Source organism: Triturus cristatus, chromosome 7 (genome assembly GCF_964204655.1).
Source record: "Triturus cristatus chromosome 7, aTriCri1.1, whole genome shotgun sequence".
NCBI classification, from domain to species: domain Eukaryota; kingdom Metazoa; phylum Chordata; class Amphibia; order Caudata; family Salamandridae; genus Triturus; species Triturus cristatus.
This window is the reverse complement of record NC_140590.1, coordinates 333,472,630-333,487,361: the sequence shown is the minus strand read 5'-3', so window position 1 is coordinate 333,487,361 and position 14,732 is coordinate 333,472,630. Positions and strand designations below refer to the sequence as shown.

General features: G+C 41.3%; 1 protein-coding gene across 2 annotated transcripts in view; it reads left to right on the top strand.

Annotated features, from left to right (window-relative positions):
• LMTK3 (lemur tyrosine kinase 3) overlaps window positions 1-14,732 on the top strand; it is a 196,895-nt gene that overhangs the window by 69,181 nt on the left and 112,982 nt on the right. For both annotated transcript variants that reach the window (XM_085616455.1, XM_085616454.1), the window contains exons 8-9: window positions 5,170-5,318; window positions 7,880-7,964. In XM_085616455.1, coding sequence (XP_085472581.1) covers window positions 5,170-5,318; window positions 7,880-7,964 — 234 coding nt within the window. The remainder of the gene's footprint in view (window positions 1-5,169; window positions 5,319-7,879; window positions 7,965-14,732) is intronic.

The window sequence follows — 14,732 nt, the reverse complement described above, 5'->3', positions numbered from 1 at the left end:
ACTAAAAAGAAGAAATAGACTAAAGCAATAGCCACCTTTGATTGTGAAGCAGCAAAGGCTTTGACCTGACAGACCCTGCCAGAGAATGCCAATGATATAGTTTGAATTGACACTGACAGAGTCAACTTTCAACTTGGGGTTCATGCTGCCAAAAATGTCCAATGGTCACAGATGCCCAGCATCCACAAAATCCACTAAAACCCAAAAATGCTGATCAGCAATCACAAACACAAAAGGCTACAAAAGCTCTCACCAGAATAAAAGCCAAATCTCTGTGGAACTCAGTGATATTTAAGAAATGTAAACATATGTAATATAAGTTATGGAAAGCAAATGGAATATTACCGGAATGTATTGAAACAACTATTGCATAAGGTATATATTAATAGAGAGCATAAAACAGAAAAAGCTGTTCAGTACGTGCCACAATACTCTGGATAACAAGCAGCACATCACCAAAACCACCCACTCCAAAGATACACATCTTCACAGCCAAAACCTTTAATTTACTGCAAGAACATGATGCCCCTGGGCTGGACTGAGCACTTTCAATATTCTTATCCATCTTTCTCACCATGTCTAGACATCAAGGCCAATTGAAAGGAGAAAAGCATACTCGCTTTCTCAAATATCTCCCCAGGGGCACCACATTAGCCAATATAAGATATCAACACACCCCTTGATACATGCATCAGAACCTTGAACAAATCATATAAAAATAAATTCAACACTGAAAATACAAGACTCTAGACTGAGACCCTCAACAGTAATGTACACCCAGGAACACAGATAAGAATAGAAAATGTGGTGGGCCAGTTCCCTTGACAACCTCAAGCAACTCAGAGCACTTTAATCAACACAGAGATCCCCCATCACTTAACAACAAGGCTATCTTTTACAAGACTGCCACTAACCAAGTGACTTACAGAATCAAAGCACTCTGGGTGTCAAGCATTATTTCAATCCAATTGCAGATACTCCAGACCACAATCAGTTGACAGGAGCAATGCCATAAATTACTTTTCTCACTGCGACAATTGGCAAAATATGATCCCATTGCACATAGCCAAAACGAAACAGACATCCACTTTGTCTCCAATCTCCCAATCCTGCCAACCCAAGTGGACTGAATTCACCCTTCTTTGTCATGCTGGATTTACCAGTATCCGCTACTCTCAAGCCACATTAGATTCTTCCAACACTCTTTGTGAAATCTCATCAAGAAGATGCATTCAACCTCATCCTCAACACCATGAACTTCTCTCTTAGTGAAGCAAGTGTAGCGGACAACCTCATGACAGTTCCATTTCTCCCTTTGCCCGGGAAATCTATCCTAGACAAGAAATATCCTGTCAACTGGTGCCCCAGAACTATCCTGTGTTTCATTGGAAACTTTATTGAGAAAGTATCATCCACCCAACCCCCAGGATCACATTAGCACGAATAAATCTCTACAAGTCCACTAAGTAGTCTTTGATACCCTCCTCCCAGTCCTGACCGATCTCTGATCGGCTCTACAGCCGTCTACCCAGTCAACCACATTCACTGATCCATACCATGGAAACTGATATGGGTCTCTCTGACACCACCTGTGGGAGTGCAGGGCGGATATATAGACGTGGAGGCTGGATATATTGTCTAATGAATGTTTTATGATCAGCAGTCGCAGTTTTTGGCTTTACAATAGGGTTGACATGTTCGTCCTCTAGGGTGGTCTTCTCTCTCCCAGTTTGACAGTATCCAGACGCTTGATCCACTCCTTCTTCTTCAGATCTGGCTTGTAGGGGGTGGGGTGTTGGCTCGTCCGTCTTGTTAGATTCACCCGGAGGCTCGCCAAGAGGAAAGAAATGGTGGCCGTCAGTATCGCTGCGACATTTATAATAACCCGTCACCTACACCCGGTGGTTTTCACGGAATATGGGAGGATATCATGGGCGTGTTTTTATCCAGGGAAGGGGAAGGAAGCCACTATGGGGAAAACGTGACAAATCTCAGGGCTTGGAGTGAGGGTGCCAAATGAAAACAATAGCGCAGTAACGGTGCTCAGGGTACGGGGTGGTCAACCAAAACAGTGTAAAGAGCAATGGGCTTGGCGTATCTCTGTGGAGAACTCTGTGGTGCCCGTGCGTATTTTAACCCTTCTCCCCTCCCTCCTCCCTCATCAACAACCCTCCTTCCCCGGGTCCCTTATCACTCACTGGCTCCGCCGCAACTCCCTGGAGTTGCGGCCGCTCTTCCGCTTCCTCCGGTGGACGCCACCACCCCTCCGTCCAGTGGTCGTCTGTCTCCTCTTCCTCTCCTCCTTCGCGGTGGATGCCGTCCTCTCGCCTGGGGTTCTGCTCCACATCCGGCTGTACCTCTGAGCTTGGTTTCTCCTACTCGTTTCCGTTTTGGTCGCTCTTCTCTCTCCCAGCGTTCTGCTCCACGTCCTGCTGAGCTTCCGGGAACCCACAAAGTCTTCTCCTTCCGCAGGTCAATGACGACCCTTCCGCTTGGGTTTGCCTCTCTTTTACTGATGAGGCTGCAGTGTTTCTGGGGTCGACTCCTCCCCTCTCCGCCTCCGGGCCGTGCTGTAGGGAAACAGGACAGGTGGGTGTGTCTTTTTTCCGGGTCGGTTGATGTCTGTATCTGCTCTCACAGTTCCAGCTTTTTATCGTGAGGGATCCTGGTCGCTGTAGTTTCGGGTAGGTGTGAGCCCCTGAGATCGCCTCCCCACAAACCCTCTAATAGTTCTTCCCTTACTTTGCCAGATCATCTTGATGAGAAGCTGAAGATCCCAGAAACTCCCAATTCTCTGCAAAGTACTCTAGGGTTCTGTCCTCTATCCTTTCCTCTTCAAGCTCTGCATGGAGCACCTCAGATCCAGGCTAGCTCACAATAACACCAAGCTCCATCAGTATGCTGGCCACACATAACTCTACCTCAAAATCTCACCACCTAAGAAAATTCAGTGTATCAAAACGTGTACCGAGCTAGTATCCTAAGCTCAATCTATTACCTAAAACTTACCCCAACTGAGACTGAATTCCTCCTTTTTGATCCCTGCTGGACACAATCTCAGATGCAAGTGTGGCTGTGAACCTAGATGGCTGACAGCAAATGTAAAATATATTAAAATCGCTCTTGACACAGATCTCTACCTCAAAGATCACAGGCCTAAAAAAATTAAGGCAGCATAAAAAAGCTTACTTTCTTAGAAAAAAAGTGAAACCTTCCTTATATAAGTCGACTCTATGACAGTGGAACCTTGGTCTTCTCCCATCTAGATGCAAGGCTGTGCTCAATGGCCTCCCTCACACCACATTGGCACCCTTGAAAGGCATCCTACCCGCTGTGATACACCTTATTAAAGTCTTGAAGAGGTTTGAACACATCACTCAAAAACTGAACGAGTTATCCTGGCTCGTCCTATAGGCTAGTATCAACTTAAAGGCCAGTTGCATCGCCTATAAGGCTATCAGAAACAATACCCATGCATATCTGCTGAGAACATAATCACCTCAAGTGCACAGTGCCACGCCAGAACCCATTGTCAGACTGAAGAAGAAGAAATAAAGGAAGAAAATGCAGGCCATCTCCAGCTACTTAGCCAGGATCTGGAATAACATACCAGTTGACATTAGATCTGTCCAGGCCCTCCTGCCATTCAGAAAGAAATCGAAGACGCAGCTCTTCAGAGAGCACTACCACATAATAGAGACCTGCCTCTTGTAAAGAATCCTCTATGTTATCCCAAAGCCTTCACCCATTGGTCAGGGCTCCATTACTATCTACCTAGGGTTGAACTATGCAAATATATTACATACAAACATACAGGACAGAGTTCAGAAACTTAGCATTTCAACCAGCCCAAGTTGATAAACTGATTCCAATTGAGAGGAGTAATAGTTACATCTGATATTTACAGTGTTAGTGAAATTCAGAAACTGATGACTTCAGTTACTTAAAAAATATTTCCTTTCAAACTTTATTTAGCACAATCGCATCATGGAAGTTCTAAGATAGTTTTTATGAAACTTCACTCATCCTTGTCTAAGGGCTGCAGCACATGCACAAAAGTCAATAGTAAGACAATCTGGGCAGTGAAGTAATCAAGAGGGAGTGGGCACATTTTGTTCTAACATAACCAACTTCAGGGCAGTCATTTGGTGGCCCTTGATGATGTAGTGATTGGCCATTTTTGTTGTATTTTCCTTGCACTTCATATTACTCCTGAGCTCCTTTATTCTGGTCTTCACTTTCCTACGTGTTATCTGCACATACTTCAGTTTGAAGGGGTAGGTTATCATGTATATGACACAGGCTAAGTTGCAGATCATGTGTTACTCAGTACCCAAGGGTTCGGTAAACCTAGATCCAGGGATGTTGTGTGTGTTGTTAAGTTTCACACTATGCATTGACCACATGGGCGGTGTTCTGTTATCCTAGGGTTTCTCTCTGTGTTATCCCAGGTGTGTACTAGAATGTCTCCAAGGTTCCTACTCCTTTTATGTGAGAAAAGGGGCTTTTCAAAGCTTAGTGACCCTGTATCCAGGAGATGCCAATGTTTCTAAATGATTCTTGTCACTTGGTTAGACATGGTATTGTATGTTGTAACACAGATCAAACTTGTTTCAGTTTTACTTTCTTGTTGATTCCAAGCTCTATACCTCTTTGGCTACCATGTCCTTTGCCTCGAAATTGTTCCCCCCTCTCCACTCCAAGCGTTTGAGTCTGAGGAGTTCCCCTGATCTGCCTTATTTCTGTGTTCCTGGTGCTACATAATCTTTGGCTGAGTTGGATACACCTTATCATGTGAGCAACGCTCTAAGTCTTTCTATAATTTCTGTCTTTTAGATTAGAGTGAGGAAATCTTTGTGCACTGTCATTTCCTTATTGATTTCCCCTAATTGTTTCTTGTAGGGGCAGTTTTGCTAGTTGTCCTGAGATGATTCTCACTAGTCTGTATTTTGATGGCTTGAACTTGTGATAATCGTTTTGATGTCTTTATAATCAGGATTAACCAGTCCCTAGTACAGTGCCATGCACTTAGGGACCAGTCCCGTCTGAAGATCAGAACTGGACAGTGATAACCAGTGAACCGTAAATTCTCACAAGAAAGTGACTACCTTGAGGTGTTGCTTGGTATTTTGCCATAATTTCGAGCCTGTCTCTTTTTGGTCCACCCAGGGAGACCTAAAAAGATATCTTCGTGCCCAGCGCAAGGCAGATGGCATGACCCCTGACCTCCTGACCCGTGACCTTACCACCTTGCAGAGGATGGCGTACGAGATAACCCTGGGGCTGCTGTTCCTGCACAAGAACAACTACATTCACAGGTGAGGCATTGTCTGCTTGCCCTTGGTTGAAGTGGCACAAAAATAAGTTGAAGCCAGTTGTTGATTGGCGCTGAGTGACATTGCTGAGACCAGGATTCAGCCCAATTTTGTATTGTATTGGTAGAGGCATGGTTATACCACCGTGATGCCATTGATGCATCAAAGGTTTCATAGTGATGGGTTGGAAGGCCAGTATGAGTAGAGCAGCGTCAGATTGTAGGCATGGGCACACCTCAGATGCCAGGTATAGGCTTGCATTGGTTCCCTATCTAAGTCCTGGAGGGATCTGATACTACAAATTGGGAGTGCTACTCCCACATACGCAGCCGCGCATCTTTAATTATTTACAATAGGTGCAGATCAGAACAGAGCGCCCTATAGCAATGAGTGTACTATTCCCAGTGCAGGTGCAAACTCATTCCTGCACTAGAAAGAGCACATTTGTGAAAGGCAAAGGGACTGTTTGAAGTCTCCGATCTGCCTTTCACCGTGGGGGTGGAAACCCATCCTGCTAGTCAAAGTGGGAATAAAATCCTCCTGCAGGTGGCTGTAGTAGAGTTTGCAATCTGTTGCACGGGTATGCCTGTAGAGTACCAGAGACACCCTACTGCCTTTTCGAGGGGTGCACTGACTGTATGCCACTTCTATGTGGTGCATAGTCATAGAGCCTTATAATAGTATCTATGCCTCAGGGTCTGCATCTGTAATACAGCACAGATGCAAATGCTTTGCCTTCATGGGGATGTGGAAATGCCCGTTTGAGCTTGCAAATAGTGCACTGGTGCAATACTCATAATAGAAAGAGCTACACAAGCATCTATGCCATTCAATAATATCAAAGTACTTTGGGGTAAAGAAGCAAAAGCAAACCCTATCGGTCCCCCAGGGCACTTACTATAATACAACACCTGGTGTTTTTCTCTGTCTTGGCATTTAATCAGTGCATCCCCACACCCTGACTGTTTAGTGGACAAATTAGTAATCAACACATTTGCAAATTCCTATCTACAAAGACCCTTTTTGAATTGCTTGTATAACCGCTCATATCTCACTTGTGGTTATAAATGAAATGCTGCATCACATTAACTGCCTTTAGGGTATTGTATCTAGAGGGGGCAGGTGTACAAGGGATTTTGGGCATTAATGGGAAGTAGAGAGAGTAGCTTCATTGGAGACCAAGGGGATTTTTTTAGTCTCTGGTGAGCAGTCGGACAGTTTTCCATGCGATTATACTCCATTCTTTTATGTTTGAATGTGTGTGGTGCGAACCTAGCCAAAAGGCAGTGGAGCATGGTACACGGTCAAAGCCCAACATAAAGTCAATGAGTAATAGGAGAGATAGCTGGTTTGTAGGCTGTTAATGCAATGTTTTTTAGTTCTTTAAAGTAGTGCATCTTCAACTCTTTCCTAAATTGGAGCAGCTTTGGGGCGGTTCTGAAGGATACATGTCGTGATAGCTTTGTAAATGCTGCCCATAGAGGTGCAGGTGTGGAGTCTATGAGACCACTTAGTAGAGCATTGCCACCATCCACATGCATGAGTACGAGGAATTGACAGCAATTCTGTGGTCACTTTCTGGAAGAAATAGTTTTACTTTTCTTGATGAGAGCTGGTCCCAGGCCTCCTTTTTTTTTTTTTTTTGGCAAGGTGTTCTTTGGCAGTGAGGTTGGCATTCAGGGTGAGTTCAAGTGACTTTGCATTCTGATTCAGGTTCATGACATTGAGCCAGGTTTGTACTGTTTCTTGTTTTCTCTGTGTAGGTTGATCTTCAACATCCTGGTCTGGATGATGTGCAGGCAGTGTTTGAGGAGTTGCATGTACGAAGGAGATGAGACTTTTAGGTAGAATTCCGTGTCACCAGCATGGTGATGAATCTTGATGCTGTTATCTGTGAGAAGAGCACCAAGCATCCCCTTGTAGAGACTGAAGATTAAAGGGGACAGTTTGGAACCCTCTGGGACACTGTTGATGGGGATCGTTTGGGCGCTGGAGGTGTCCATGCGAACAAACTGATGTTGCTAACTTCACCTTGCTTGCTTTGCACTAACTTGACTTTCCCCAGTACATCGATACATAGATACATTTTAGGGAAAGGTAAGGGATGTTGTGGTCATACATAGAATAAAACTGTTATTCGGTGGAAACATAAAATATAGTGCTTACCCCTCACTTTCATAGTGTATTACAGACAACAAAAATGCTGTGTACAGTGCTCTTCTGTTTTCGACACATTCAGAACTCATTGAAGGTTTCACCTATCCATATAGCTACCTATTATTTGGAAGCATAGTACCTAATGTCTCACAAAAAAACCTTAATGATTGAAGACCACTCTGGGACAGGATGTGGCTTAGCGGCCTGAGCTGCCGACTCAGTAGCTGGGGATCTGGGTTCGAGTCTTGGCGTTGGCACAACATCCTGTGATTCTAGGCAAATCACTCAATCTCCCCATGCCCATGGACAATGCCTTGATACCCTCACAGTTGATAAACCATGCTATATAAATAAACTAACAATACATAACAAAATAACATTTCTCTATTAATGCTTTTGTGCAACAGTGACCTGGCCCTGAGAAATTGCCTGCTGACCTCTGACCTGACAGTCCGCATTGGGGACTATGGTATCTCCCACAACAACTACAAGGTGAGTTTTACATTGTCATGTACTATGTGAATATATAAATAGGAAAGGCGATGGTGAGGTCAGGGGTACTGGATCTAGGGGTGTGGGAGGCGCTACAGCACCCCCAGAATAACCTTGCAAGAGTTCAAAAGGAGAGTGATCAATGAAGAGGCCTATCAAAATTGTTTTTGTCTTGTAGCATTTGCTGTCCATTCAAAGTCAAACATCAAATGCCGGCAACATCATCTTCTGACAAAATTATCCTTATTATTTTTCTAACATGGAGACTAGTGTTTACTTTTACCTTCTCTTATGGCAAAGTGAGAGAATTTTGCAACCAAGTGACAATCCTTCCGGTGTACAGAGAGTTTAAATGGAGAATGCTGCTTTATGTCAAATAATTTCTAACACACAAGACAATTGAAATACTTGTAAATGAATTGTACAAATATTTCAAAATATAGCAGCAGCTAGTTAAGAGCAATTAAGGCACATTGGGGGCAATTCACAAAGGTAACTTACTTACTAATGTGAGTAATTTACATGTGTGAGTTTACTATTATACTTTGTACAAACTTTACTACTTTGGATAGTCACAAAATCCAAGTGTAACCTTACTAGAAAGTCTAGACTTACACGTCTTCGCACCCTGAAAAATGATTAACGAGTGTAAATACCTACTGAAAAAAAGACAGTAGTAAGTTCAGCATCATACATGACCAAGCACTGGTTCTGCAACACCCACACATTGAAAATAATGGAGGCACGGACCCCATTGGAAATAATGTTAAATGAAATAAAATTATTTAAAACAGTTAAATAATGTAAAAAGAATACATATTCATTATTTAGTTATAAAATATTCTAATAACATTTTATTATGAAAAAATATTGTAACAGTAATGTTTTTAAATATAATTAAGTTACTTTTCATTAATTCGATACATCTCTGAATAATTTTTAATGAACATTAAAACATATATTTTTTAGTTTAGGTGTTAATTTGTTAATTAAGAAAAATACATGTAATTTAATTCATTTACATTTATTAAAGATTTAATTAAAAATAAAGTTAATAGTGTGTTAGCACTTTTTTCTTTTCTTTCTAAATTTACAATACATATATAAATTAATTTACATTCATATTTAACCTAAAAAAAGTTTGCAAACTGTTTCGAAGTTTAATAAACATTTTACATTTTCCCTATACTTTGCCATATTTTGATCTTCACCGCAAGTGTGGAAATCTTCCTATGGTAATGTATAGGGAACTCATTCAGGCTGACATCAATCCACATATACAAATAGGAACATACAAAGATTGGCAGGTAGTCACCCACACAGTGTATTGGCAGTAGTCTGCAGCTTTATGTTGTAGCTGTTCCACGTTGCCTTTGTATATTTTCTCTCTTAGTTCCCCTGTTTCAGAGTATGTGGAGGGCCCTAATCAAGTAGACCTCGAAGAATCTAGATCAGGTGCTCTCCCATCAAATTCATAGGCTGCTGCTGGGAGAAGAACTCCTCCTGTGGGAAGGTGTAAGATGTTGGTGCATTCCCAGCTTTACTTGCTCTTGTAAATCTGGGAATGCATCAAAAGCCATGGGAGTTCTGTGGGTACATCCACGCATAGCTCATGGAATGCCTTCTCAGGGCAGAGTAATGCAACACAGAGATTTGCGTTGCGCTGCTTTACTCCCGAATTCTGGAGCCGCTCAGAGCCATGCAAAGTGGCTTTTCCTGGCTTCAAAAATCTGTCTTAAGGTTTGCGTTGCTCTTGCACAATGTTACGTGGTGCAAACCTGCCCATAAATTGGCCCCACAGTAAGACAGATCAAGATATATTCAGACAGGAAAAACACATAATCCAGGCACTTTAATACATGCCAAGGCCGCTAGAGATACAAACTGAAATAATACAAATTTCCGCACACAAAGACTGAAACAATTACACCTAAATATGAACAGCTACACCTAGAAGGGAATAAATATACCAAAGTTGAACCAAAAATAAATATCTAGATATGAAGTGTTGTATCCTTATGTGGGCAAATGCTCTCAAATCAAACAAGACAGAAAGACCGAAGGAAGACACACTGATAGCAGTCATTCAGAAATAACATGTCTAGGTATAAATGCATAGAGCACAGCTCGAATATATCCAGTCTTTCCCCCATACATACAGACAGGAAGAAATCTAGTCAGCCAGGATGAAATAGGTCCGCAAAAAAGCAATATACCTGCAAAAGAACACATATATCTAGTAATCAACACATTGACTTAAAATGAAACAAATAAAGCAAGATAGGAGCAGATATATATATGGCTTATTAGATGATACACCATAAAACAGGAAAATATAAGGAGACAGAAATAGATAGGCCCAGATAGTAGCACTTACACAAACAGGTATGAATACACCTAGAGAGAAATGAATGTCCCCTTGCTGGAATACATACACTAGGATAAGAATAAATATCCCTAATGAGAAATAAAAGTATAGATATTGCTCAATTCGGATGTATTAATACGTACTCCTGGGCTTTAAGATCTGCACGCATACAGCAACAAACACACCTAGACTGGAATATATATAACCAAATAAGAACTCATTACATTCAGGGAGACCTAACCCCCAGACAAGAAGAACAAACATGCAAACAGAGACAAAGACATTAAACAAAACATATAACAAGACAGAATAAAATATACCCAGACTGTAATAAATGCCTTCAAATAGTCGAATATACTCAATGCCAGAAAAATACATCAGGAAAAAAATACACAGTAACTCTACTCAGGAAGCAATATGCTCAGATATTATTTTTGTGCGTTGAGATAAGAACACTAACCAAACACATCCAGACCAAAGGAAATACACACGGACTATAAGAAATGCACCTAGGTATGAAACAAATATAAACATATTGAAATACATGAACCCATACAGGACAAATACACTTAGGTCCTATCTTAGCTGATAAAAATTTGACATCGAGGTGTATGCAATTTATCAGATGAGATAATTATAGCATATTCGAGTTGTGGGGGGATTATATGCGGAATTTGGTGCTTACTGCACCAGAATCGACATGTAAATATAAATACCAGGCCTTTTCCCCTTGTTTAATTCAACCATTTTTGACTTGTTGAAGTTTAATGAAGGGTACGATTTGATTCCACACTGTAATTGGCAGCAATTGTAATTACGATCCCTTCGCAAACAAAACAGGTTTTTTGCGCAGGCATCAGAGTTTAACTGACCACTTGTAATCAGTCCCTTTTCCAGAAACAAGTACACCAAGCAAAGAAGCAATATGTCCAAATGTGAATTCCTACATCCAAACAGCAAGAAGGGCACCCACACAAAACACATCCAGCCACAAAGGAATAATTACATATGAGCTAATTACATTCAAACTAATTACATACCCAACAGGCAAACACACACTTTGACTCTATCACATACACCCAGATAAGTGATCATAGTCACAAACAAGAAGATAACCAAACAGAAAGACACATATGTAGAGAGATACAAATACTGCCAAAGAGTAACAAATCAAGCCAGACCGAAACAAATACAACAGCATTGGATCAGGGAATAGGTCTGGGATATCGAGTATGGAATATCACTCTACCTTAATGCTAAAGCCAAAATATTGAGGACAAATATATTGATAGGTATATATAGATTTCCTATACGTAATGCCACATCTACATACCCTGTATGTATGTATATATATATATATATATATATATATATATATATATATATATATATATATAGCTATATATAATGAAAAAAACAGGTTAAAGCTATGTTATAGCTAGGAAAGTGTTATTTATTCTATCTATACAAACCCAATTTAAACTATACAAACTTTAGAAATTTTAAAGTTATACTTATAACTTACATTTCTAATTTGGGCATCGCCGGTTATAACTTGCATTTATGTCATTTAAGATGTAATAAACGTTATTATGGCTGCAATGACTTCACATGTTATAAGTTATATAATATGCAGGGGTATCGCCAGTACATGGATAATGGGCATACAGTGGAGTGGTGTAGAGTGGAGAAGTGTAGAGTGGAGTTGCGTAATGTGGAATACCATAAAAGAGAGTTGTATATAATTGCACGGCGCACAGTGGAGTGATGTAGAGCAGAATGAGGTGCAGTGTAGTGGTGTTGAATGGAATTGCATACAGTGTAGTGGCTTAGAGTGGAGTGGCATAGAATGCAATATCATAGAGCGGCATAGCATAGTGTAGTGTCGTAGAGTGGAGTTGTGTAGTGTGGAATAGCGAAGAGTGGAGGAGCGTACAGTAGAGGGTCGTACATTTGAGTGGCATACAATGGAGTGGCATAGAGTGGAGTATTGTAGAGCAGAACGTCGTAGACTGTAGATGTGTACAGTGAAATGGCATACAGTGGAGCAGCATACAGTGAAGTGGTGTAGAGTAAAATAACATTGAGTGTAGTGGAGTGACTTAGAGTCCATTGCCATATAGAGGAATAACATAGAGTGGAGTGGTGTAGAGTGGAGTGTTGTACAGTCGAATAGCGTAGACTGCAGTAGCATACATTAGAGTGGTGTACATTGGATTGGCATAGAGTGGAGTGGCATACAGTGGAAGCATAGAGTGGAGTGGCGTATCATCTAGAGACGTGGAGTGGCAGATAGTGTAATAGCGCAGAGTGTGTGACATTGATTGGAGTGACGTAGCATGGAGTGTGGCACTTGAAACAGATATAGCGTTAAAGCGAGTGAATGAATGTGGCTGTAATGTGCCAGAAATATAGCACTTTATAAGATTGATAATAGAGAAATGTATTTATAATTTTCTGTATTTTTTTATAGCAGTTTTGGGAGCATTGTGCTTTTAAAAAACGTTTTGTAAGTAGCGCAGTCATTTTTAGGTTTTTACTCTGGTACTCCGCAGATGTTTTTTTGTGAAGATTTAATGTTAAAAATTGAAAATACACTGTAGTACATTATATTTGTAAAATATAGCGTAGTACACATTATTGTGAAATCTTTAACGTAGTTTTATATTTTGTATTTCTTTTAAATACTGTTCTCCCTAAACTGCAGGAAAAATATATAGAAAAGCATACATTTATTTCTCTCACTATTATCACTTTTGTAAAGAGGTAATAAGTAAGAAACAAATATAAAACCTGGAAGGTAGGAGAAGCTTCTGCAAAGGTTCTTTGGAATTTCCTGACTCCTTTGTCCTGGCTCCAAGCTTGATGAAGTGACAATTCAGGGTTGTTAAAACCTTTGTGTGAAGGCAGAGCACAGGCTATTCAGGGGCTGTACTCATCTCTGCCCCTCCCCCGTCCTGTCAGCAGATGGCCCATTCAGGCGCACCTAATTCCTTTATTGTGTATATATCTGGTAGGAATTCATAAATTCTTACTGTCAGTTTCTCCCAGTCACATGGCCCAGGCCAGACTGCAGGCACAAAGGGATAAGGGCAGGAAAATGCCAACTTTCTAAAAGTAGCATTTTCACAATTGTAACGAAAAAAACGACTTTACCATTAAATAGGATTTATCATTAAAATTTCATACGTAGCAAACATGACACATGCCTACCGGCTCCCAATTGGGAATTACAGCTTACTAAATGTAATAAGGAATCCCCAATGTTATCTTATGGGAGTGGTAGGCATCATTGTAGTGAAAAATGAGTTTAAGAGTTTATCACTTCCAGGACAAGTAACATTTTAAACTACATGTCCAACCTTTTAGTTACAAAACACCCTGACCTATAGGCTACCTAGGGGCCTACCGTTGGGGTGCCTTCTATGTAATAAAAGGGGAGTTCAAGGTTTGGCAAGGGGGTTTGAATCCCAAGTTGACATGGCAGTGTAATACTGCATTCAGGCTGCAATGGCAGGCCTTGGACATGTTTTAGAGTGTTACTTAAGTGGTTGGCACAATAAGTGCTGCAGGCCCACTGGTAGCATTTAAAATTATAGGCCCAGAGTATATGGTATGCCACATAAAATATGCCAATTTTGTATGAACCAATTTGGCCATGTTTTGGGGAGAGAGCGCAAACACTTTAGCAATGGTAAAGCCAACACAAAGGAATTCAGCAAAAAGTGGAGGGTAAAAGGCAAAATGTTTGGGGGTGACCCTGCAAGGAGGGCCAGGTCCAACAAAAACCTTCTGTTGTATACAACTCCACTCTACACTTTTCCACTGTACGCACCTCCACTCTACGACACTACACTCAACGCTATTCCACTCTATGACCCTCATTTCTAAGGCACTCCACTCTATGCAACTCCACTGTATGCACTTCCACTCTACGCCACTGCATGTACCTCACTCCCCTCTACTCCATTCTATTATACACAACTCTACTGTATGCTGTTCCACGCTACACAACTCCACTCTCCACCACTCCAATGTATGATATTCCACTTTACAGCACTACAATCTACCACGCTCCACTCTACACCACTCCATTGTGCCCCACACCAGTCTACGTTACGCCACTCCACAACACTCTAGTGTCTTCTATTCTATTGCATACAACTACACTCTGTGCCACCTCACTGTTCGTCACTCCAGTCTACCCGACTGTAGTCTGCGCCAATCCATAATGCACTTTTCAACTGTACACAGCTATACTTTATGCTGTTCCACTGTATGCTACTGCACTCTCCCAAACTCCACTGCATGGTATTCCACTGTACACTACTGCACTGTATACCACTAAACTGAACGCTACTACACTCTACGCTATTCCACTCTACTACACTCCACTTTAC